General features: G+C 34.4%; 1 protein-coding gene across 1 annotated transcript in view; it reads left to right on the top strand.

The window, feature by feature from the left end:
• LOC104399758 (AP-3 complex subunit beta-1-like) overlaps positions 1–21,513 on the top strand; it is a 49,345-nt gene extending 27,832 nt beyond the window's left edge. Inside the window, exons 9-16 of the mRNA XM_010020616.1 lie at positions 139–315; positions 5,424–5,610; positions 6,559–6,689; positions 8,819–8,930; positions 10,370–10,529; positions 13,240–13,414; positions 20,470–20,542; positions 21,392–21,513. Of these exons, the coding sequence (XP_010018918.1) occupies positions 139–315; positions 5,424–5,610; positions 6,559–6,689; positions 8,819–8,930; positions 10,370–10,529; positions 13,240–13,414; positions 20,470–20,542; positions 21,392–21,513 (1,137 nt within the window). The remainder of the gene's footprint in view (positions 1–138; positions 316–5,423; positions 5,611–6,558; positions 6,690–8,818; positions 8,931–10,369; positions 10,530–13,239; positions 13,415–20,469; positions 20,543–21,391) is intronic.
• The last annotated feature ends 652 nt before the right edge of the window (positions 21,514–22,165 follow it).

Raw genomic sequence — 22,165 nt, 5'->3', positions numbered from 1 at the left:
ATTTTGGTCTCTATTTCTTGCATTGCAGTTGTCTTTAAATAGTATTTTACTGAACAGTATTTTATTATTACTGAACACAGACAGGCACAAGTAGTCTTTGTGATTGTGCTAACTTAAGAATGGTCAATGTTTTCTCAGGTTCCAGTAGCCAGAGCCAGCATTCTCTGGCTCATTGGCGAGTACTGTGAACGGGTTCCGAAGATCGCACCTGATGTTTTGAGAAAGACAGCCAAGAGCTTCACTAATGAAGATGACCTTGTAAAGCTGCAGATCCTAAATTTGGGTGCAAAACTCTATTTAACAAACTCAAAGCAGGTAAGCTTAAACTTAGAAGTGTACATATTTAGAGTCACAGAAGGTTTTGTACAGTCTGTTTAGATCAGTAGCAATTTCTTTTATATAAGTAACCAAAACTAGTCCATATTATTCTACAAATAAAAGCTGAACATCAGTTTTCAAGCAGTCCTTGGAGTCTAAATCTAACCATGAGTCTTTGAGTCTGTAAATATGAATGCCGTGATGAGATCACTCACTTTTGTTGCCTCTTTCTTTCTAGGGAAATTGTGGATTTTTTATTTCACATAAATAGAAAAAAATATTGTATTACTAGTACCAGATAGTAGATTTTCCAAGTGTGATTTGCTGTTTTCTGGTCTAAGACCAGAATTTTCAAGGGAGTTCTGTAAATCTGAACAAGAAGCTGCTCATTTTTTATTCAGAGTATCTACAAGGAGATGCCAGCAAAAGGTCCCATTATGTCTTTCCATTAGTACTCATCTCATCTTAAAGATGCATATTTTTTCTGTATTTCTTACTTTAGCCTGTAGAGAGTGTGGGGTAAAAAAAAAAAAATAAGGAAGTCCAAGTGTAGAAGAAACGTATTATCTGAAATACATGCTTTCCTGGGCTACTAGGCCTCTTTGTTGTACAACAGCTTGGACAGCACAGAATCTTACACCTCTGCATCTGTGGTGTCACCTTGTTCTTTGATAGCTATAGCCAGCCACAGACTTCATCTGAGACTTTATTCTGTGGGAGGTGAACTGTTTTGACTGCATTCAGATTAGAATGGATGCTTGTCCTTTGCTTATAGAGTCTAAAACTGGGACAATAACAAAAGTGGTTTTTTTCTATCATGTCCTCTTAGTGAAAATGCTGACTGAGCTCTGGGAAGATTGGTTTGATTGTCTGAACTGTCTCTTTTTGACCCATTACAGGATGTTTACTAATTTTCCATATAATTTTTGTAATTTAACAGTAATTTTTCCATACTGTATTTAGCAAATCCATTTCCTAAAAGGAGATTATGCTTTCTGTGATGCTCTTCTTCCAGTTTCTCACCTTAAGAAGTTTTAAACTGTCATTATGAATGTTGCATAATGCTTTATTCAAATACAGTAATGATGATAAAGCAGAAGAAACTGTCTCCTAATATGCCTACTTGAATGAATTTCATCGAAGTGTATTTTCCTCTTTTAGTGTTTTAGGTTGTGGAAAAATATGCTGTCTTCTCATGTGTCCAAGCTAGTCATACACTGAACTGTAACAGAGTAGGTTGATGGCTTGGCTTGATTCAAAGCTCTTTCCAAACTGGAATATGATGGGTTTGCCTTTAGGAGCTGGCAGCACTCTTCCTATATCTACATCCTTTTTCCCAGGAGTAACTCTTCTTTACTTATTCTGTATTAAAACATTTCTTTCTGGAATGACTTCAGTTTCTAAAAAGTCCAGCCATTTTTCAGTCTAATTTTTCAAACTTCAAGGCAGATCTTGTACACTTCACTACTCAGTTGTTAGTCTGTCCCTATCTCCTCATCTTTGTGTTTTCTCCCTCTGTATCCCACCCTACCACATGATACTTTTTGAATCCTTTTATCAGTTTCATCCGAAGTCAGTTGAGTTGTGAAAATCTCAAAGATACAACATCACTTTATTAAAAAGTAGTGGTAGGATAGCCAAAAAAGACTCAACACCAACCAGACAAAAAGAGCTCTTCCCTGAGGTGAGGGAAAGACAGGTAAAACTCAACTGTTAAGTCTTGTTTGGAGAAAAGCACAAAAATATGGAGGAAATAAGACACTGTTATTTTTTCCTCTTCTGTAAATATGTTTTTTTACTTTCTGATAAATTGCCTTAGCTTACATTTAAACACTTAACACAGAACATTTTCAGGAGTGCTTTGTAAGATTCAGGATTTTTGTAAGAATTTCCAGTATCTGTGAAATTCTGTGATGACCCCATGATCTTTAAAAGGCTTTTTATAATTTAAGGCAGAGTTTCAGGTTCAGTCCTATCTAGATAAATATGTAGTAAGAACAGACCTTCTTCTGGTTGTCTCTGTTGTTTGGTGAACTTACTTACTTCTTTCATCATTTAGGGACATAAAAATCCTTATGAATGTGCTAGATAGCTGTCTAAATATATAGCCCACATAAGAGAAAGTTTTAAATAGAAAATGTCATCTAATTGCCTTATCTTTTTCTTGACTATAGTAAAAAGAATAAAGAGATTATGATGGGATTCTCTTGTATAATGCAGTAGAAGGGAGTCACACCAGAAAAAGTCACGAGTAATCCTAGTGTGTAAATAGATATGTTCAACATGGTTTAGCACAATAGCCTTATCTTGCGTATCTGAAGAATCATGTTACTGCAAACTAACGATATCAAAGAGTAGACAGGCAGCTGTTTCTCTCTCATTGTAGTCTCATCTGTTGGTGATGCTTGTATTATAAAAATTTTCCAGTGGGGATCTATCAGTCCTAATATTGGATAGGCATTAAATTTTTAAAGAGAAGTATTACCACTGGAAAATTGTGGAAATACTGCTGAAGGATGACTCGGAAGTATACTTGTCATATTAGCCAAATGTAAATGTACAAAAAATAGTAATAGTTTCTAACAGTGTGGAGATAAAAGAAATTATATTATGCGTATATAATGAGCATGTTCAGATGATGGGCAATGTTGACATATGATGATAAATGTATTATAACATGTATCAGAATACTTTGCCTTTCTGGACAGTCATGGTGTGTAGAGTCTATTATATTTCACCAAAATAATACACTTACTCAAATAATTTTCAGCTTTTTATGTACATTCCTTTGTTGGAAAAACTGATGTGTATTTGTTGGGGTTTTTTTGTTCGTTTGTTTGTTTTTAATTAAAAGTAATTATTAAAATAATTCCATTACATACCTCCATGTAGAAGAGCTTTGTTACTTGTTTGGTTGCGTTGCTATAAGACAAGGGAAAAAAAAGTGTTTTCTTGCTCTTTATACTGTACATGATGCTTGCAAGGAGACTTCTTGCAGATAGGGAGCCTTCTTCCCTGTAACTTTATTGTGTCTTTATCTGTACAGGACTATGTGGAAAAGATACTTAGGGGAGAGGAAAGGGAGGAGCAAAGGGGAAAGGATCATGGAGAAAATTATTCCATTAAAGAAAATGCAGTATTTCAGGATCGACTCTTTTATCTAATTCAGTCAACACTCACTGAAAAAATGCCCACCATGATAGCAAGTCACTCAACTTTTCCCAATTGTGTAGCAATTCACAAGGAGAAGCCACTGTGTTATGATCTCTTCTGCTTAGCTTTCTGCCATGACAGCAAGTAGTCTTGTTTTGTTTTACAGAGGAGAAGTGATGGCAAAGGCTGCAGGAGGTATCCCTCATTTAGTTTAATTCATGCTATCTGAGAACCTCCCTTCCAATTCCATTTAAATTGAACAGCAGAAGTCCTGCATGAGTGCCGATTACGTATGTTCTGTCTGATGCAGTTGTTAAAAATTTTACACCCCGATATAGAAATAGCTGCCAGTAAGCTATGAAATACATATGGGAAAGTTTTACCTTTCCTAGAGCTAAGACAGTACCTTTGGGGGAAAAAATAAGTTTTCGCAGAACCATCCTTGGGTATCACGGAGAAAAAAGAAATGAAAAATGTTTCACTGAAAGGCTTTTTTTAGCTGTGCTTTTTCTATTATTCCAATGTAATATAACTAATTTCTTCAAGTCTTTGCTACCATATGGTATTTTGTAAAATGCTTGCATACCTTGCATTATATGTGATTAGAATTTAAAAGATTTTTTGTTTACGTTGTATTTCATTTACAGGAGTTAATCAATATTCTGAAAAAAGTATTTTTACATCTAGAAAAATCTTTAACTTGCAACTTCAAGATAGAAATTATGAAACTGAACTTTTCTTAGCAAAATGCATGTAACAAAATTGACTGGTTTCCTTTTTTTTTACTTCATATTTTCCCATTCACATGATTGAAACTGTGTTGTTATAAAAATAACACTATAAACAAGATATATATGCAAGGTTGGTTTTTTGTAGAAACAGAAGAAATCCTTGTTGACAATACATTTTTAACCCTGTGTTACTCATCCATTCTTAGTTGAAATACTAAAATTTACTTCCTTATGATGGTGTATTATTTTAGTTGTTTTTCTGGTTTGCTTGTATAGAAAGTGGCATACTTTTTTAAGGGTATATAATGGTTACAAGTCTGTTCCAGAACTATTGTTCTGGTTACACTACATTATTACTAAGATACTGGTAAAGTCTCCTTGATTTTTTTTCTTAATACTTTTTTTTTAGCTTTAAAAACTTAACTGAATTATTTAAATTATTTAATACATGCTAATATTCTCAGACATCAAATTAGGAAATCCTATTATGCTGTGAAAAGCTGTGATAATATAAGTTGCTCTCTTACATAAATAAATAAATGACCAATATTACTGCAGGCTTTAAGCTTCAAGGAAAAAAATAGAAGTCTTTTATCCTGGTTTTTAGAGGGCATCAGCAGCTTGCTTTTATGAAAAAGTAACAGCTAAATGCACTGCAAATAATTTGCAGTAATCCAGTTCAGTGATTCATGTGTCTGCTTTAATGGGTCATAATTCAGGATAAAGTAACTGAGTGCAGTCAGAGTGCAGACACTGCTTATGCCAGGGACAGTATCTCTTCATAAAACACACCTCAGCAGAAGCAGTTTGCCAGCCCCCTAATACCCTCTGATGTTTTGATGTCCTGCATATTTTTCCGATTAAGTTTTGAGTGCCATGTTTTTAGTTGTATTTCCACATTCATTATCCTCACGTAGACCCTTCAGCGGGTTTGCCATATATGATTATTTTTTTAATGATGCCTTTCTTTCCACTTCAGCAGTTTAATAATCTAGCACATGGCTGCTTCTCAGTACTCAGCATTCACCTCCCCAATACAGAAGAGGACATGTGCTTTGGCTGCAGAATTCCATTTGCAGCTTTAGAAATGCATATTCCCTGTGGAACAACATTTGTTTGACATAACCATTCATTTTTATTACCTCTTTAAATATGTTTATCCAGAGTTATCAATAATCATAAATAACTTGTATTCTGTTCTTGTCCTGTTTTTTTCCACAGACAAAATTGCTTACCCAGTACGTATTAAATCTCGGCAAGTATGATCAAAGCTACGACATCAGAGACCGTACAAGATTTATTAGGCAGCTTATTGTTCCGAATGAGAAGAGTGGAGCTTTAAGCAAATATGCCAAAAAAATATTTCTGGCACAGAAACCTGCCCCATTGCTTGAGTCTCCTTTTAAAGGTATAAATGCCAAAATCATTTGGTAAATGTTCATTGTGTAAAGGAATGTGGCAGCCTGTCCTATTTCAAATATGCTTACAAATTAGGTTACTTAGCAAATACAAATGATTAATACGCAAGGGTACTCACTCTGCTTACTTGCTTTTCGGCAAGCAAGGTTTACATGGCACAAACACAGTGTGTTTCTCTGATGATAAACCCTGACAAACTGAACCATTTCTGCTCATGTGGATTTTAAATAACAGAAGGTGTTTCTTTCGAGGAAAATGATTCCTCAATTTAGGAAAATAGCTCTAGTCTTTTACCTGGACTTTAATAGAAGATTGTTAATGTGAGTATTGCAAATGTTTTTGAGAATCTGAAATAAATTGAATCTCAATAGATTAGTTTTTTGTTGTTTTTCTTCAAAGTCATAATTTTCCCTGTGCATTTTCTATGTCTTTTTACAAGTAAGACCCATTGTCTGTCATCTCAAATTAAAAGGTTATCAGGTTATTTTAATTAAAAATGCTCTGTGACTGTGATGGTTTGCAATTTAAATCTTCATACTTAGTCCCAGTTTTGAAGCTCTAAAAGGAGCTCCATTTTGAAGAAAAACTATTAAAATTCTGGATGTGTTTGTGTCAAGACATGTATATGGATTGTTTAACTGTGCTGTCATTCTTAATATTCACAGTAAAGTAATTTTTAGAGAAGCTACATTTCAGAGCAACACCTCTAAACACACTGACTGATTAGCTTTTTTATTGACCATTATGGGGGAGATTATTGTAATCTATGGACTGAAATCAGTTTTTTGACCTATGAAGAGCTTCCTAGTTTATATTTGTTCCATGACATTTGAGGTAATACAATGGCAATTACCTTTAGTCCTGATTAAGATTGCTCTTTGTGGTAGAGCTCATGGTGTTTATGTCTTTCTCCCCTCCCCCATTTTTTTTTTAATAGATAGGGATCATTTCCAGCTTGGCACTTTGTCTCACACACTGAACAGCCAAGCTACCGGCTACCTGGAGCTGTCTGACTGGCCGGAGGTGGCACCTGACCCCTCCGTCCGAAACGTTGAAATAGCCGAGTCGGTACGTCAGCATCATTAAAAGCAGTTTCACTTTGCCAGAAGGCACTCATCAATATAGAGTATTAGACTAAAATACAAGTATTTAAATACTATCTATATGCTGTACTGAAAAACTTTGATGCACTTGAGTATCTGTGTTGCTTATTTTAGCTTGGAAACATGTACAGTGCTTGCTCGTTTCAGTGGGAGAAGTGGATCAACTCTAGGCCGCTTCTGCTTTGCTTGTGGATTAAGTGGGTTTTTTTCTCCCTCTGTCTCACTTTTGATTTCATACCTCTGTTCTTCATAGCTCTGTTTACTGTGCTGTAGTTTGTCAGTTGTTGTTAATGATGAATGTAGCTCCTACCAAAGTAGGAGGTGTTTGTACAAATCCAAGTCTAAACAGGAAAAAAAAAAGGTAGTATGAAGAAAAGGTAGCAGCAGGGAAGGAAACTATATATATTTGGAAATCTGATGTTTGGAAGAGAGCAGTGTTTACATTTCAGATCATCTGGAGATAATTATGAATGTTTATAATAGAAGTTTATAATGGAAGAGTGTCACCTATTAATGCAGTAGGCACTTGTTGACATTACACAGCTGGTCTCTTACTGCCAATACCTTTTTGTTACTGGATTGTAATTCTGAGGTAAAGTCATGTTGTGGTACCAAAGCTGTGATTTATGCATCAGATTCCAGAGTCCTGCTAAATGTCAGTGAAAGCTATTGAACAGTAACAGAAATGTGAATGTATTGGAATATAGTGTGATTCCAGAGGTATGTCATTGCAATAGGTGTACCCAGAAAAGCACTTGGTCCTTGTCATGAACCAACTTCTACAGTAAATTGCACATGAATTAATTTGCAAATAAGACATGAGGCATAGAATGTAGAGAAAATTCTAAAAAGCACGTAGGACTTTCTGAGTCCAGTGAACAGCAATGTGTAGGTAAAACAAGCATTTCTCCTTTGTACTTTATTACTTTTCCACCTTCCTAGATACTTCTTAGGAAAAGAGGTATTTGTGTACAAACTTCTGAAAGCTTTTAGGGGAAAAATATGAAGGCACTCAGCTCAAATGGGGAATTATAAATGATAGGGTTGGCATGAAAGAACCTGTAAAGGTGCCTTTGTCCCTCCCCCAAAAAAACCCAAAAAATGTATTGCAGGAAATTGATCAACTGGAGTAACATCCATGTACAACATAATAGAAAACATCTCCCTCCAGTCATTTAAATCTCAAAACAAACATGAAGATCCTTTCCTTTTTGGGCTGGTTTTTTTTCCTCCCCCCAGGTATTTTCTTTGGAGAGTCTCTTCATTGTCATTAATTTTACTGCATGTACCTCCACAATGTATGCAAGTGAAGCTTGAGTTAAACTGTCATTTACATCCAAAAGAATATTGGCCTTTTAAAATACCAGTTGATGGGTGAAACATCACAAAGCGTTAGCAGCTTTTGGTGTTAGAGAGGAAGCTCTTTCAAAAGTTAGTCTTATTCCAGATCACAGCAGACACCATATATAGTTTTATGCCTATTTGTTCAGGTGTTTTTCCTAGCCTAAGTCTTTGTTCTGCTTCTGTAGTAGTACAGGGGGATACAGAAAGACAAAAAGTATGGCCGAAGTATTGACACTTTCTGGTGTTCTGTTGGTGGTAAGAATTACTTTTATTTGGAGAATTGCAAAGAAAGTGAAATACAATTCCTCTGTGGCTGCTGTAACGTCTGCTGCTTATTGGGTCCACTTTTGTTTCCCCTGAAAATTTGGGATTAGAAAGGTGGTGATTAGCCATGTTTACCCTTCATTCTAGTGATAGACTAAACTCAGCTGAGTCTAGAGATAAAACTCTCAGGTTTCAGGTTCTTTTGGCATAGAAATTTATTTATGATTACTGATGCTTTTAATCTGCCTTAGTAAATCTTTTTCTACACTCGCTAATAGACGTACCCCACCTTTTATAGGTATATACAAAACTTCTGGTTCTCCTAATTGTGGAAAGTAAGAGAAGTTTAAGTTTCTCTTCACTTGTTTAGAGGATTTATTTAGGAACTGATGAATGCTACTACTGCAAGTGTTTTTCTTTGCCATGTTGTGTATCTTTTTGTATTGCTGGTGGTAAAAATAAACTTAGATTGAAATACATTTACAGGCAAAGGAATGGACTGGAATTCTAGGTAAACCAAAGAAAGAGAAAGCTACTGAAAAGTTCTACTCTGAATCAGAAGAGGGGGAAGATGAGTCTGCTGGTACCAATTCATCAGGTAGATATTTGGAAAGCAACTCGCATCTCTGCTGCCTGGAGAGCTGTATCTTCAGAACTGACCACTACTTTAAAAGAATTTGAAAAAGTTAAAAAAAAAAAAATATAAAAAAATTCAGAGCTGTATATAAAACCAGGAAAGCAGGGGCAAAAATTTACATTCACTGTAAATGAGCGTATACATAGCTACAGTAAATACAGTGATGTATTAGCAATACTGCAAAATTAGCAATAACTAATACAGGTATGTCTTGTGCGTTTATTGAATGAATTGGACTTTTCTTTGTTTCCCAAATAAAAAAGCTTGCATGCTATTTTCATTATTTTCATCCTGCTTTGAGTCTAGTAAGAGTAATGGGAGTTTGTAACTCCAAGTAAAACTAAATGCACCTAACTTTTTGTGGGAAGAATTCCCTATATGCTTGGTTGTTGGGAACTGTAAGTCTTGGATGTTTTTTGAATTTCATCATGGATGTAGTACTATTTTGATAGCATGTGCTGCTGTGTTAAATGAATGGCCGAACTTGTTTAACTGTGTAGTCTTTCATGGGGTTTATTCAGTAAATTGTGTTATCATATTGCTTTCAAGTTCGACACAATGTTTTCTATTTATTATAATGGGAGTGATGATGGAGAAGATAACTGACAGCTGCTGCTTAAGTTCAGTGAGCAAAGGTTCCTTTGACCAATCTCCAGGTATCTTAATGCCACACAGGCAGTTCCCCAAGACAGCCATTTCAGTAGGTGTAATACAGTGCAGATGTAATGAAGAACATCATTCTGCCAGGTCCAGACTTTGGGCACACAAAATATTTAGCATTAGAAGAATTATTAGCATTTAATTGAATGGAAGAAGGACACCTTAAAATCTGAACATAGAGGTTCTTCCCTCTCATTTCTAAGCTGAGGAAATACACAGAAGAAGCGCTTAAGAATTGTGTCACTGAAATTAATGGTCTCTGAAGCAAGATAGGAATATATTCACTTAAGATATTTAAATATTTGGTAACTATATAATTCATGAATCAGTGATTCAGTCATCTCTATCAGTATTCAAGAACAGATTATCTAATTAGGCAATTGGTTGAAAAGATAATCTTGCAGTGAAGTGAATGTATAGATTAGAGAATTTGAGGTCATCTCTGACTCCTGACAGGGTTATGTAATTTTGAAGAACCACATGCAATTAATTTATTATTGGGCTTTCTAATTTGATAAAGTATAATACCACAGGCTGAAGAGGACAGGGTTTTAACCTTTTTAAAATTCTGTAAACATTAGGAGAAAGTTAGTCTCCTGTCTGCTTTTGACACAGGATAAATAATGCTAAAGCTTCCAATTGGATCGTAAGAACATTGTTTTATTTAGAACAAACTTGGATTCCTAAAATACTTAGGTAACATATTAAGAAAAAAATTGTAAGAGTTGTTTTTATTTCAGGGAGTGAGACTGGTAGTGAAAGTGAGGAAGAAGATGATAAGGAGGAAAGCAGAAGTAGTGAGAGTAGTGGAAGTTCCTCTCCTAGTGAAGAATCAAGTGACAGTGAATCAGACAGCAAAGAAAGTACTGCAAAGAAAACATCTAGAGCTGCTAATGAAAGGTAGGTATACATTTTTATGGTTTTAATTTTTTGTGATATCAGCTGTTAAAGCATGCTTCCTGTAAACAGTCTGCTAAGCGGCTGATTAGTCTTTTTTGAGGGTATAATGGCCAAGGAGTGATGTCTCCTATTTCAGAATATGTCAGTAATATTCAGTGTATGAGCAGGGTTCATACTTTCATATTAATCAGACTACTCTTATGTTTGGAATTAATTTGTGACTTCAGTAAAATCTTGGGTGGCTTTTTGAAAATTGATGTAACCTTGGGAGGCTGAGCAAGTGATCAAACAGTTGTGTGAAACACATAATTACCTTTTGCAGCAATTTTGCTGAGAGCTAAAATTAAGTCCTTCAACACTTTGCCATTATATAACTAAGACAATTGATTTTTCTAAATAATGTTATATTAAAAAGATTATGATCCAAATATTAGAGGCAAGGGCTGTGAAGGGAAACGGTCATGATATTTAAGTGTTAGCGCTTTTTGAGATTGGCCATTATCAACAACATTATCATGTATTAAAGTATCATTAAAATTTTGAGTAATTGGGGCTAATACCTTGGATTGTGTGAATCTGTTTCTTCCACTGCTGTCAGCAAGTGGCCTCTGCAGACATGATCGCCCTTTACTCTGTAGTCTGCTGCCAGCTCACTTGATGAGTTTGCAGCTCAGCTCAGTCGTGGCTGACAGCACTGATTGGGGCGCAGTACACACTCTGCTCCTTTTATTACAGACAGTAATTAAAGCAGCTCGCCTTGGCACTTCCATAACAAACACAGCATAATGCCCTAATTATGACTTTATTAATTTAAGTCAGGATTTAATGATTTTAAAAGTGATTTATATTGTTTTTCCTGTTCAGAACAAATGAAATCTGTAGGTTAAATTAATACAGGCTTTTCATCATCGCAAAGTTAAAGAGCTAGTTACCAGTAAATTCTTTTTATTAGAATAACATCTGAAATTTTAAGCAGTAAGGTAAACAATGATTACCTATCAAAACTGGCTGATGTAGAATAAAGTAACATTTTTAATCTTCACATCTAATTTTAAAGATAAACTAAATAGGAATTGTTGAAAACCAGCTTACTGCATTTATATAATGTGTTCACAATAACTTATTTGGCAACGCAACTACAGTTTCAATTCAATGACAATGAAAGAAATTTAGATAATTTTGTCAGTACCTGTGTTACACGTCATGAAGAAGAGAATTTAAATAGTGTTAGCTAGTGAATTTTTATGTTTAGTTCATTGACCTCAACAAGTTTTTAAAAGTTGTCATATTTAAATGTAATTTTGATAGTACCTGTTTTTTCACCATATTTTTAATAATCAGATATGCTACACTGGACTATTTTTGTGAAGTGTGTATTCTTTCAGTTTTAGCTTTGGCAGCTTCATGTTTGCTGTTTTCCAAATATAATGCTTTTCACTAGAATATGTGGGGTCGATTTCAAGTTCAGTTACATGGGGAGGCAATATTAGCATGGGTTAGATGTTAATACTGACTTTTAATAATTTTGATTAAATGTTATTTAGGCAATTCAGTCCTGAAAGGTTCTTGGGAGGTGAAGGCATTGCCCTAACTATTTTCCTGTCTGTCATGTTTTCAGTTCTCCTCCTCTGTCTTTTTCCCTTTTACAACATTGCTATCTCAAACTGTAATGCAGCATAGTACATTCTTTTGTACTGCTCCTAACGCTAAGCAATAATGCATAACGGCTTAATTTGAGTCCAGAGGGACTCTTAGTAGTTGAGTGGTCTGGATTTGTTTAATTATTGTTGACCTTGTTACCCTTCAAGCACTTTAGTAACCAATTTATTGTCTTGGGGCAGTAGCTAAATCAGGTGGTATATGAAACACCTGATTTGGAAGTATAAAATGGGTGCCTGAAGCGCCAAGAACAGAGGGAGTTTTTCTATATGCAACACTAATTTACCTGCTTCATGATAATCATTAGGGAACAATTTTCATTTCTTGCGATAATTCTAGGTAGTAGCTTCCCCCCCACCCAAGACAAAATGGTGATCTATAATTGGCAATTATAGTGTTATTAGAAGCAAAGGAGGCAGATTTTAACAATATTCTGTAGCTATTAGCATAGAGTAACAGAATCCAGCACTGCCAGGGTGAACAGAACTTTACTGTGGGAAGAACAGTGTCTCTGAAGTCCATTAGCTGTAAGGTACTCAATATGACCAGAGATGTCAGAATGTAATAGCTCTTCTGTATAAACCCTTTAATGGGTTGAAATATTTGTAGATACTATGGGTCTTATTTCTAGGGGGCTTAATTTAGAAGAATTAATGAAGAAATAAATTCAATGCATTGATTTTTTTTTTCTTTTTAAACCAACATTACTTTGCAAAAACATCTTATAAACCATCAAGATTCTGTTAATCACAGGTGGAATAGTCTGAAAATTTATTTATGTAAAAGGGTGTCTGCCGTGTTTCTGAAATGTCACAAGCACTGCATGCAAATAATTTCAATATTTAATATCTTCACGTTTTTGTTTGGCTGTTTTGTTGGTTTAGATTATATGCGATGATTTATTGTGTAACGTTGTAGCTGAGCTTTTTATCTTAAATACTGATCTAAAATTCTTTTAAAAAAACTTTGAAATGTTAACATAGTATATTGCCTAAGCAGATTCATTTGGTGGTTTTACATGTCTCTTAAGTAGTTTTTTCTTAATATGTAGTGATTCAGAGGACACTGAAAAGAAAACAAAGGGCATCTCCAAAAAGGTAACCACATCTAGTTCCTCTGATACGGAATCTGCTTCATCAGAAGAAAGTTCTTCAGACTCCAAGTCAGGATCGTATTCTAAAAGTGACTCTGAGCCTGAAAAATCTAGAAGTACTACTTCTAGTAAGGTAAAATAAGGGATTTTTTTTATATCCTATCCAATAATGGGAAGATGCATTTAACAATCCATATGTGTTTCTTTCTGCAGGAATGGAGATGGTAGTGGTTTTATGGCTATCTAAAAACCCAGAATGTCTGAAAAAAATTTTTGACCTTTTATAGAAAGACCAATATCAAAGTAGTTTGATAGGTAAAGCAAATAAGAATATTTTAAAATTAAAAGCATATTTCAGTTTTAATTGCATTATATTTTTACTCCAGATAGATAAAGAATAATAGAACCTAATTAATTTTTTTATGTTACTGTTGAACTGGTGAAAGCAGGGTAGTTTGCAAAAGTAATATCCTGATTTGGGATGATTGTTATCTTGACATACGATTACTAGAGGACCTCCATCTGACAGTGAGCAAAACCAAGAAACAAATGTTAGTATATTGTTTCTTGAGAGCTTGAAGACATTGTAATAAAACCACTAGCTGCTTTTAAAATTTCGTGTTAAAATTGAAAGTGGTGCAATTAATGCATCTGTACTTGAGGTGTGTACATAAATTATAGAATTAATATTCTTAAGAGTAATGAACTTTTTATTGCTCGCTGTCTCTGATAGGAATAAAGCTTAAAAATTGTTGCATTACTTCAAATTGTATTACCTTTCTTACAACATTGATGAAGTAGCAAACTTTCAAATGCATCTTTTTTAAATTGGATTTGGAAATGTTTGAATAAGCAGAAATACTCAACAGAACCATTCATGTGTCAATTCAGGTTTAATTCCTTACCTTAGTAAAGAAAAGGAGGTTAAAAGCTCACTATACTCAAGCTACCATTATAAAGCAAAAGCTTATGGCATGAATTGGTTTCTGTTTCTCTGCCTTTCATTTAAAAAATAATTAAATGGGGAAATTTATGCTTAATCTGTAAAGGTAGAATAACAAAAGAATTTTTGAAACTTACTCCTTTGTTATCAAATATTTCTTGTGCGTTTCTTTCTGTGTATTTTATTTTTAAAAAAAAAGGATAAAATTGTAGCTCAGAAGTTTCCATTTTACTACCAATATGTGGTTTTGAAAATTGATTTTTAATAAAGCCAAGATATTTCACTCAGGATTACTGTATAGAATGAAGAATAGTCAAAACAGTCATTGTTTGTTGCACTTGATACAATTGTAGAAGCTGGTGGACAGGTGTGTTTTGAAAAGTTAAAGAGGGAAGGTTTTAACTTTATTAAGTTGTTTCAGTGTGCATTTCTTTTAATTGCGGAAGTAAGGTTCTCTGTTTCTCTAAATCTTGAACTAATGTTGCCCATGATCTTTGTTTTCTAACTTTATAGGTCTGTGTAAGAACTCTGTGTTGTAACCCTAATTTTTAATATATTCCCTTCTTCCACTAAGTAGAACAAAAGATGAAATGAGACTGTAGCATCTGAGAAATGGAGGTGTGTTTCTATGTTTTGATCATTGTTTCCTGCCCAAGTACCACACTGGATAATTCATCTATGACAGAGTTTTTTCTAGTAGGGTAGGCAAACTGGATCTTGCTAAAAAATAGTAGCACAACAAATACAACCTAAATTCTTCTCAGAATAAAAGAAAATTCTAATCAGAATAAACTCCTTTGACACTAGATGGGATGTTAATTAATTCTAACAGTTTGCAGCTTCTCATATTAGCACAGTATTTTTTCACCAGAAAGTAATAGGTACCCTGACATGCTTAGTTTTGAGCAGCCAGTGCAACACCGTGTTCAGAGAGTAATGTCTGCCCTCAGCTGTATTGTCCATTTTTCTCAGGATATCAGTGCTATTGTTCATGATTTCTTTCTCTACAGTTACCTAAACTGCCTAGTTCTTTCATGGGATATTTGGGGACTACTAGCATAAGGAAACTTTTTGTATTTTAAAACAGCAGTCGAGAATGCGTTAAGTTAAATACACTGAATAATATGAGAAACAAGATGTCCAAGAAGCTTAGGATTGTGTTGTTGAAGTGAATGGAAAATTGTCAAGCCCTTGGATTTTAAGAGAAGAGAAAGAAAGCTGCGGTAGTCCTGAAATCTTACTTGATCAAGAAGCAATTGATAATGATCTGTGAAGAGCGTTAGAGATCATAGAATCATCAAATGGTTTGTCTGGGAAGAGGCCTTAAAGATCACGTAGTACCACCTCCTGTGCCATGGGTAGGGACACTTTCCACTAGACCAGGTTGCTCAAAGCCCCATTTCATTTACAGGAAAATCTCTGAACTTTTCTGCTTCTTTCCAGGCCACCCAGGAAGCAGATGGTTTCAGCCAGGCTTTCAGAAACACATGTTTTTATTATGATAGATTTTTACTGGAAAAGCTATTTCTTCTGTTATTCTGCTACAGGGTGTTCTTAATTTTGTCAGTATATATGGGGAGATGATTCATTAGCATTTCCTTTCCTTTTAAATAAAACTAATTATTTTTTGAATTTCATATTGGTAAGAGGAGTAGTTAGTAGGCTCTATTTTTATTGTTTCTCAGTTTGCCACACATTATGATGTATGCTGCATGGCTGATGTATTAGGTGATGTTTACTGTTCTGTATGTTTTGTTGCGTACCATTGCCATGTTCAGCAGAATTTTCATAATTAAAAAGGTTCAATTACACTTCACATGGGAGCTTAATTTGTGCATACATCCATGCATATACTAGCATTAAAATTGGTTACAAAAACTTCAGATTATTTTTCTTGCATATATTATTGTTTTCCTTTTTTTTTTCTTAAAGAATCATTTTGTAAAAGCTGTTGTGTTCACTGTAATTGAACTGCAGTGAATAGAAAAGTCACTCTCTTGTACTGCAGTGTTTTATATCATTTTGAAATATGGATAGTTCGAGGTGTTCAGATACATATTATACTGTAAGCATAAATACTGTAGAGCTAAAATGCAGATTTTCAGATCATGCATGTATAAGTAGGTGTCTCTACAGTGGGATTTTAAAATCAGCTACTGTTGACCTCCTTATACAAGTATAATACAGTCACTCAGCTGTTAAAAACCTGATCCACTATTTAAAAAATATACAAAAACAAATTGTCTATCTTTCTGCCTGATCTCTTTTCAAGTGCTAACACAATGGAAACAGTGGGTGATCTGTCAATGCATTTGGATTGTCAGTGATGGTTTTGTATAAATATTGGGAGAATAAGAAATAAAATCGCACAGCAAAATATGATTTCATCTGCCTTTTCTCTGCAGCTCCATGGCTCATGCTGCGGTGTGAAATTCTCATTTTACACACTTTGCAGGCGGAGCACATGAATTATGCATTGAGCAAGAGAAATCTCCTGTTTCAAGTCCTATATGCAGTTACCAGGTTCTATCTCTATTACCAAGATGAATTGCAAATGGAGAAATGTTTGATGGAATATAGCTTAACTTCTTTGTTTAGTATTCTTTTCCCATAGTGGGCTCTCTTGGTAGGAAACTGTTTGGGTTATACTGTAGACTTAGTTTTAAGAAAAAAGATGAAAAAATATGTTCCAAAGCAATGCCAGACACATCAGAGCCTTTTTATTGTCTTGCTTTAGAATGCAGAGCCTTTTTTATTCAATAGGAATATCTGTTGCTAGTGTTTGTTGCATTCATTGGCTACTTATTATTCCTAGAAAGCCAATCAATTTTCTTTTCTTGGAAAAAGCGAATTAAAAATAATGTTTGAAATAGGCAAGACTCCTGTAAATCGATTTCTTTGGTGTTTCGTACAGAATTACGCACAATATGTGTAGACTCATATATTTAGAAAAAGACATATAAATATGAAAATATTTGTGTATTTATGTGTGTGTGTAGCATGCATACACATATAAGTAGCTGAGTATTTACTTAAGCTTGACACACTTGACTGAAGTAGAAAATAAGACGTGATTATACTTTAACATTAGCTTTATATTGATTTAGTTAGCATGCTGGTTTACATTTCCCAGATGGTAGGGATTTTTGTTTGTTGATGGAGTTTTTTGGTTTATGGTCGGAGGTTTTTTTTTTCTTTTGGTTTTTTGTTACAGTAAACTGATGTGTGTAAGTACAATATTCTGCTAGTGTGCAGTGGAAGTTTTTTTTTAACAAGCATTCCCTTGATGTAATGATTCTGTACTTGTCCCTTATCTTAGGACCATTTTATTTTGTTTTGAAGTATAACAAAGAAATTCCCTTGAAGGATTTTCCCCATTTTTAAAGATGAATTATGTAGTATATCAAAAATGCATTTTCTATATCAAGCTTTGTAACCACTCACTTAATAACTACAACAGAATAGTAAAATAAATAACAGAAAAAACCAAACTGAAGTGTACTATTATCATAGAATCTTAGAATCATAGAATAGTTAGGGTTGGAAAGGACCTTAGGATCATACTGTTGGTGTTATTTGTGACATACAATGTCCTATCTTATTTGTCTTCAGTAAACAGGTTAACAGTAAGAGGATTTCTTGGCTCTGACTCCTAATTTTTTTTAAACATCTTGACCTAGCAATGCTGCCATTGGTGGAACTGAAGCATATTCAAAATTTTCGTCTTTGTGCTATAGCCTCTCATGTGGTTGAACCACTTTTGATAGACTTTAATTGACTGCACAATAAAAGGGAATGGAATCCCTTGTCCCATCTAGAATAATCAGCAAATACAGAATTCTGGCTAAGAATAACCTTTGAACCTTGATCATAGTTGGAGATAGAACTATCTATCCCAGTTAGAGATAGAACTATCCCCAGGATAACTGGGGATAAGGAGTGAAAAAGTTCAGAAACTGCATGAATGTATTTGCATTTTCTTTAACAGTGTTCTCTTTTAGTATGTTCTTGTGTCTGAAGAGTTTGTAGTTTAGCAAAAAACTTGTGATACGTAGTTTATTTTAAAAGTGCTGCAGGTAACAGCCAGACTCCTGATTCAGGGCTAAATATTCACCAAATGGTGCTATAAAAAGACATGGAATTCATGGAAAGAATTGTCATGAAATCTTTTCTCTGACACTTCATGGGCATGAGTAATTCAACTAGGACATGTAGCTTATGAAGTACACTTTTCATCCTTATTTCATAGATTCATTTTTTTTTTTTTTTTTTTTTTTTTTGAAGTAGCTTAAAGAAGCTTAATGACTTGCCAGTGGTCACACTGAAAGAGAAAAATGAAGTCTGGTAGTTGTGACCAGAATGAAACTTGAGGTTCTGCAGCAGAATCGCTCACTAATTCTGGACAAGGCATTTAAAGAATGGAATAACATTAGCACCATTTTAAGTATATTTTGTAGTATTTCCTTTGTCTAGAAGAGTTTTGTGTTTCAGATAAATCAGCAATAGTAAAACACTCAACATCCATAACAGTAACAACTATTTAAGTATGTTGGTTTAAAAATAATTTTTAAAATACTGACTTCCATTCTTCTCTGTTCACAAGATTCTTCTCCTCCCAGAATATCTAAAGGACATCTGTAATGATCACATAAATGACTACTGTCTATTTGAGCCATGGGTTTATTGGAAGAAAATGATGAACAATGTCATTTTGGCTCAGGTCAAACCTTGTAGTCATTAACATCAACAGCTTCAAACAGTGAGAATAGTAGCTAGTTTCTTCCATGTTCTTTGGAGGGAACCGTAGATTTTCTTCCAGAATCAGAAGCAAATAGTTATTTTTATAGTTTAAAATAGTTATTTTTGTTAGTCTGCAACTGACCTTGAAGCTGAGAAACTAGAGGAAAAGGAATGCATCTTTAGAAGTAGTCATTTTATTCTATGGTAATAGTCAAAGAATGTGATTCTGGAGTTTAATCCACTCAAACTCTGAGTTTGAGAGGAATCCAAGCTCTTGTATGAATTTGTATCCTGTGTGTCTGAAGAGACTTTGACAGCTTGCAAGAAATGGAAGCCCAGATGGGCACATGGAGTTTTACTTACTTATTTATGCCTCTTGTTTTATTAGAAAAGTTAAAAGAACAGTATATGTGTATGCATTTAACTGTCACATGCTGTTGAAGAGGAACTGGTAAACTAGAAGATTCACGAAGTGCGACTCCTGTAACTACATTTAAATAACTTGCAATACCTTGAGTAGAGAGCAATGTCATAAGGTCTAAAGGCAGTTATTCTATGAAAGAGTAACAAAGCTTTTTGTGAGATGAGTGAGGCGGAGAGAACAAAGTCAGGGGAGTTCTTCAGCCCATCCAGACAAAGGATGCTTTAGAGTGGATAGGAACAGCATGATCACAAAATCCAATGGGTAACGTGTCCAGGTTCTGGCTACATCCAAAGATAAATACTTTCTACTAAACTACCCTAGTGGGAGTCCGTATTGCGTTGTGACATACTAAATGCTGTCCTGAATCATCACTGTCTAGACATGTTCTGTATGTATGATGAATACTTGCTCTTATTAGATTTGCTTGCAACTGTTTATTAGTTGAAAGAAATTTTACTGAAATATTATTTGCCAAGTCACCGAGATTACTCTTATTACTGCTCTACTCTACTTAAGGTACTGCCGGTTGTTACTGGTATTGGAACTTGATCCTAAGGCTTAAAACAGAAGCTTTTTTTGGAGACAAAAATCAATGTTTTGTTATTTTTCCAGCAATTAAGTAAAAACCCAGTAGATGATGGGACAGGATTCCATACTCCTAGATAAGAGCAAATAACACTAATTTCTTACTGAATGGGTTTTGTCCTGTTTTTCATATGGAAACAGAGATGTTAGCATCCAAGTCTTTAAAAAAAAAAAAGCTTCTATCTGTGCTTTAATAGTCTCAAATGAAGTGTCTGATCTGTCTCCAAAAGTTTTCTTTGAGTAGTGACTATTATTAATATTAAATGAAAAAAAGGGTTTTAGGGGAGTAAATGTAACTCAGATGTGGAGTTTACGTTCAGTGTAACTGTACAAAGAAATCTTTCTTACTAGGCAAATGCTCCGAATCCTGAGCTCTGAAAATAGATACATTTTTATTTTACAGCAGAGAAAATACACTTTGCTTCAGAAAAGTATTAAAGACTTTGGGTTTTTTGGCTGATACTGTAAAGGATTAAATATTCATGTATTTTAACAGAAAGAAGAAAAACCAGTACAAGATAGAAAAACGCCAACTAAACAAGACGTGTTTCTCTTAGATTTAGATGATTGTAAGTATCTTAATTAAAGGCTAATTTTTGTCATGGCATAAATTCAATTCAGTTAATTCAGTGAATTTTAATGAATTTTAAATGTGTGAAACACTGATTCTGTTTATTTGTTGTGCCAGCTTCCTGACCAAAAGAAAAAAAAAAGAAGCTTAGACTGTCAACTTATTTTTAAGCACAGTTATTACAGGAGATGATTCTGTTTGTTTGGTTTAGAACTGAGAAATAGTTTCAAATTTTAGAATGTAGTGGTATGTAAAAGATTTATTTTAAGAACTGTTATATGCCTGGACTTGTTTTTTGTTAAAGTGGGCTTATTTTCTCAGGTGCTAATGGATGTTACTTGCACAATATCTCTGCAACTTATGAACCAATTGTGGTACTACAATAAGATGCTAAAAATCACAATTTTGAAGAACAGAGTAAAATGTAGTCTTGGGAGGGTAGGGTAGAGCTGACACTGTTTTTTGGCTATGCTCTGTAGTGCTGTTCTTTGTGTTTACTTCTGTGGGTGCAATGCATGTTAGAATTGCATTAATGAGTGCTTTGCGCATAACTTGTAAATGAAAATATGCTGCATAGTATGAATCAGGCTGAAGGATGAAGTAGAGGAAAAAATGGGAAAGGAGGACAAAATACTCTTAATGTAACTAACACATCTATGTATCAGTTTTATTTATATTTTCATTGTTTATTTTGAATATTGGGGCTATATGTCTGAAAAAATATACAAGGATAAAATAATTATATCAAGACTTAAAACCTTTTTGCACTCAATAAAAATAGCTCATTGTCCTTTCCAGTATTTTAATCCTTTTTAAAGTTAAATATCAACTGCCTTTTTATTTCTAGTCTGTCCTCTGACAACTCCTACAGCGGTTCCTACAGCAGTTGTTTTGTCCCCAAGTTTAACAGCAGACCTAGAGGGATTAAGTCCATCAAGATCATCAATCATTGATGTAAGCAGCCTTTAAAAAATGGGGTGTGTGGATGAACAGGGCAGGGGGGGGATCTTACTTTAAGCAATTCACATATTTTTGAAGCAGTCATTAATGATTGGGGTTTAAATTTTTTTCACCTATAAATATCTTGTATGAAATTCTGCATTTTATGCAAGGCTGGCAGCTTTTTTTGCTGTGTAATAATTATATTCTGAAATGTGGAGAAAAGTATGAATATTGCATGTCTGATTTGGATGCCTTCAAGGATTTTTAACCTTCTCTTTCAGTCTTTTTCTCTTCCTCAGGGAAACTTAAATTCACAGATTAAATATCCAAACTGTACAGACCTTTCAAGTCGTATAGTTGCTACACAATGAAAAATAAACAAGAAAATCACATACATATTAATCCTCAGCCTGTTTGTTACCATACATGCCTCCAATTATGATGTTTTGCTACTTGGAAGTAATTTTTCATGAGTATACGAAGCATAGCTCCTCAGTGCAAATAAAAAGGGTATAGATTTACAATCAGTAGTGTATCAGTATGTGTCATGATTCATTCTGTTAGTGCTTTCTGCTTTGTAGCACTTTCCATTAGGGAATCTCAAAACTATAGGTATAATTAAGGTTAGCAAAGTCATGGAGGTAGAGGGCATTCCTTTGTTGGGGGAAAGGATAGTACT

The sequence above is a fragment of the Nestor notabilis genome, unplaced genomic scaffold (genome assembly GCF_000696875.1).
Source record: "Nestor notabilis isolate BGI_N333 unplaced genomic scaffold, ASM69687v1 scaffold23878, whole genome shotgun sequence".
In the NCBI taxonomy this organism is placed as follows: domain Eukaryota; kingdom Metazoa; phylum Chordata; class Aves; order Psittaciformes; family Psittacidae; genus Nestor; species Nestor notabilis.
Note: the sequence above shows the minus strand (reverse complement) of the source record. Positions and strands in the feature narration are given on the sequence as shown.